At 25.6% G+C, this 3846-nt stretch overlaps 1 protein-coding gene across 1 annotated transcript in view; it reads right to left on the minus strand.

Annotated features, from left to right (window-relative positions):
* Nucleotides 1-3846, minus strand: part of LOC107619254 (homeobox-leucine zipper protein GLABRA 2) — a 13791-nt gene that overhangs the window by 7085 nt on the left and 2860 nt on the right. Inside the window, exons 3-6 of the mRNA XM_016321513.2 lie at nucleotides 2095-2212; nucleotides 1471-1683; nucleotides 646-1047; nucleotides 324-425 (exon numbers count right to left, since the gene is read on the minus strand). Of these exons, the coding sequence (XP_016176999.1) occupies nucleotides 324-425; nucleotides 646-1047; nucleotides 1471-1683; nucleotides 2095-2212 (835 nt within the window). The remainder of the gene's footprint in view (nucleotides 1-323; nucleotides 426-645; nucleotides 1048-1470; nucleotides 1684-2094; nucleotides 2213-3846) is intronic.

Here is a 3846-nt window from a genome sequence, read left to right on the forward strand (position 1 = left end):
CTTTTTATTATGAAAAATTTTATTTATATATATATATATTTAAATTAATCTAATCTAAAATATAATTTTTTAAGTATTTATTTATATTTTTTTTGCAAAAAGTTAACTACTAATCATATATAGTAGAATCTAGAGTACTTTATTATATTTTAAAAGGAAGATCCATCTTTTTCTCGTGTTCCTCGCGGACTCGTGGTCGTTGGACCACCTGTGGCAAAAATTTCTAACATGTAAGGTAGTGTTTGGAAGTTCAAATTAAGATTTGATAGCTAAAATTAAAATTTTGGTATTTTCAATATTTTTAAAAAGTAAATTATGTTTACCAGTTGAACAACACCATTGCTATTAGATCCTTCTCCATTGCATATAACATCAACATTTGCAGCCTTTGATATTAAGCATGGAAACATCTCCTTCCATTGATTCTGCAAGAACAATATTGTAAAAAAAAATATTACATACTAAAAAATGAATAATTTAATTTGTGCATATTATGTTAGCTTTAAAAAAAAAAAAACATTTTAAGTAAATATACAGGTACACCAGTATTTCAGTAATTTTTAACCGTTGATTTTAATTATATATATTATATATATTTTTTATAATTAAGATCAACGGTTAAAAATCACTGATATATATACTTACCACATCTAGAAAACTTTGGACAAGACTTGATAGGTCCATAAAAACCATTCCATTTTCTCTTGATGCTTCAATGGACATGTTTGACCTTCTTCCAATAATTCTTGAATTATTGTGAACCTCAAAAACCTTCTCATATTCATCATAGTTGAGTATTTCTCTACCAGTTTCAACACTACGAACCCATAAAGGTTCTCCAATAGTAGCCATCTTTATGAGTTCCTCTATTGCTTGGTTCACTATCTCCATTATCCTTGATTTTTCAACCCCAAAAATTCCATTGTAAAAATCCATTGATGAGCTTATTCTATTATTATCTACTTGCTCATGGCTAGTTGAACATGAAGGGTACGTTATTGTTCCAGCTGATGGGTATTTCCCTGAAACTTCTCGTAGCTTCTCTATCTAGAATCAAATACACTTATTTTCATGTAAAATTGATAATTGAGAACCATTAAATAATTTAAAAAATTTAACTAAGTTATTATGTTTTCAATTATCAACTTCTCACGAAGATATATAACTGTATGTAAGTTTCTACTAAATAAAGTCAAAATATATTGTATACTATGGTATCTATATATACTTACCTAACTTACTAAAAAGAGATAAATGTTAATATTTAAATTAAAAAATATAAAAATAAATAAATTTTTAATATTTAAAATTTACCATAAAAAATAAATTCGACAATTTCGGTACCAAAATTATAGGCACCATAGAATTTACCGTCAAAATATTATATGAACATATGTAGTGTATATATATACCTAACCCTAATTATTTCATTCATTTCACAAAAAAGTTGATAGTTATATATATAAATACCTCAGCTTTGAGTTTGGCATTTTCTAAACGAAGTTGTTGTTCTTCAATGGAGATGGTGGAACTATCATCAGTGATAGTAGAAGTGGTGGCCATGGCCATGCCACAGTTAGGGCAGCAAGATTTGCTTATGGCCTCTCTCATGGCCTTATTTTCCTCCATTAATTTCTCTATTTCTTTCTTCAACAACGAACTTTCATGACGCTCTTGTATTGCCTGGCCAAATTGAAAAAAATAATAATTGCATGACGAGTTAATAATTATAATGAATTAGTTAAAATTAAAAATTAAAAATAATTAAATAATATAAAAAATATCGCTGTCATAAATTTGTTTGTCCAAAACATTTAAAGTATTTAATAAAAGTGTTTAATATTGATGAAACACAGTCGTGCAATCATAATTGTTCTCTTGGCAAATTATTCACACTGTACGGACACATAATAAATATAAAAAGTAATTATTTTTACTAATATGACGTTATATGAAATTGGATGTACATGTAAAATAGTTTTACATTGAAGATATATCAAAATCAAATTCTTTAATAAAAACACATGAATAGTTATATCTAATAATGATAAATATATGAATTTAAACAAAATTAATATACAATTAATTAGGTACCTTGATTTGGGTTCGACGATTTTGGAACCAAAACTTGACTTGACTTGGAGCAAGGCCTAATTGCTTGCTGAGTTGTTTCCTTTGGCTTTCATCTGGATGGGGGGATTCTTTGAAAACCCTAATTAATAGTAATAAATACTCATCTCAGCTTTTTAATTATTAGCTGATTTAATTATCTATCATCAAGCTTCAATAATAATTCGTACATATATACATGTTTGTATGCATCTATTTAAGTAATGACACAAACTATAAAAATTAAAAGGCCCTTAGAGAAAAAGTAGTACTTGTTTTATAGTTTCACGTTGTTATTTAAATGAAATAATTATTTCACTTTTACTCATTTATGGTTGTATGTAAAAATAAAAGGAATTATTTTTCAATTTCATTGGTAGTCCAATTACTGCAAAATTAGAGTACGAACCAAATTTTGTAGTCCCTGCATGCGAAAACAATGCATGTGAAATTGAGAAATAATGATAAAAACATAATTTGTTTTATTTTTAACAAAGTCAGAAAATAATAAATTTTTTTATTTAAATTAAAATAGCCTTATAATCACTGTTTCACATTTTTATTTTATTTTTGAAAAGAAATTAAGGTAAAATTGATATTGATAATCCTACTTGGAAATTGGAATATAATCATGATCCAAATTCAAATTTTTTCTTACGATGATATTAGAGAGTCAAAAAAAAAAAAAAACTTAAAACTTACTTTATTTAGTATTTATTAATTATCACATCAATTAATAAATACGGTATAAAATAAGTTTTGACTGATTTTGACTAAATTTTTTTTGTTATCAAACATTTTCCTTAATTTTTGACCTGATTTCTTATTGAATGTGTCTCAACAATATATCTTTGATTATTACCAACACATAGATTGAAAGAAAGGGTTTGGCTTTCAAAAGGAAATTAAAGGTTATATATATATATTGACATAATTATGATGACAAATACATAGAGTAGCAAATCTAAAAAGCAAAAGCTGTTAAAATTTTTAAGCTAGTAAGCTTTAGCTTTTAATCATTGATCTTCCTTTTATTATGACCCTCATATATGGCAAACTCTTCTCATCATAGCAAACTACTACTCTATCTTTGACTTGCCAAGAAACTATGAAATAATTAATTAATTCATCCATAATAATAACCACAAATTAATACGTACGTTATTATAAATTAGTTAATAACACCCAACATGCCGCATATTCATAAATTAAAATATGTAAAGTTTGAATCTTTGTCGTCTTGGTTAATTAATTAGAATTGCATGTTGCTCTTTTCTAACAAATAAAGATCCAATACACCCTAAAAAGAATAAAAGTGTAAGAGAACAGCAATAATGCTTGTTATTTGCAACCATGATTCACTGTTATTGTCCCCACTACTCATACCAAATGCATACATACATACATATACATATACATATATATATACACAAATGAAAATGAAATTCTTATATAGAGAGCAAATCAATAAAGAGCTAACGGGCAATGAGTAATAGCTCAAATAGCATAGTTTCCCCATACTCAATTAAGAGGTTGCGGGTTCGAGTCTCCTATATTTAGTAAAAAAAATAAAAATAAAGAGCTAAGACTATTATTTAGTGTTAAATTGTTGTTTAATTTATTTTTTTATAATAAATTTTAAATATTTAAAAATAATTTATTTTTATATTTTTAAATTAAATGTTAATTTTTAATTTCTTTTAACAAGTTAGATATTACTTTTTAGATATTAGATAT

This window comes from Arachis ipaensis, chromosome B09 (genome assembly GCF_000816755.2).
Source record: "Arachis ipaensis cultivar K30076 chromosome B09, Araip1.1, whole genome shotgun sequence".
Taxonomy (NCBI): Eukaryota; Viridiplantae; Streptophyta; class Magnoliopsida; order Fabales; family Fabaceae; genus Arachis; species Arachis ipaensis.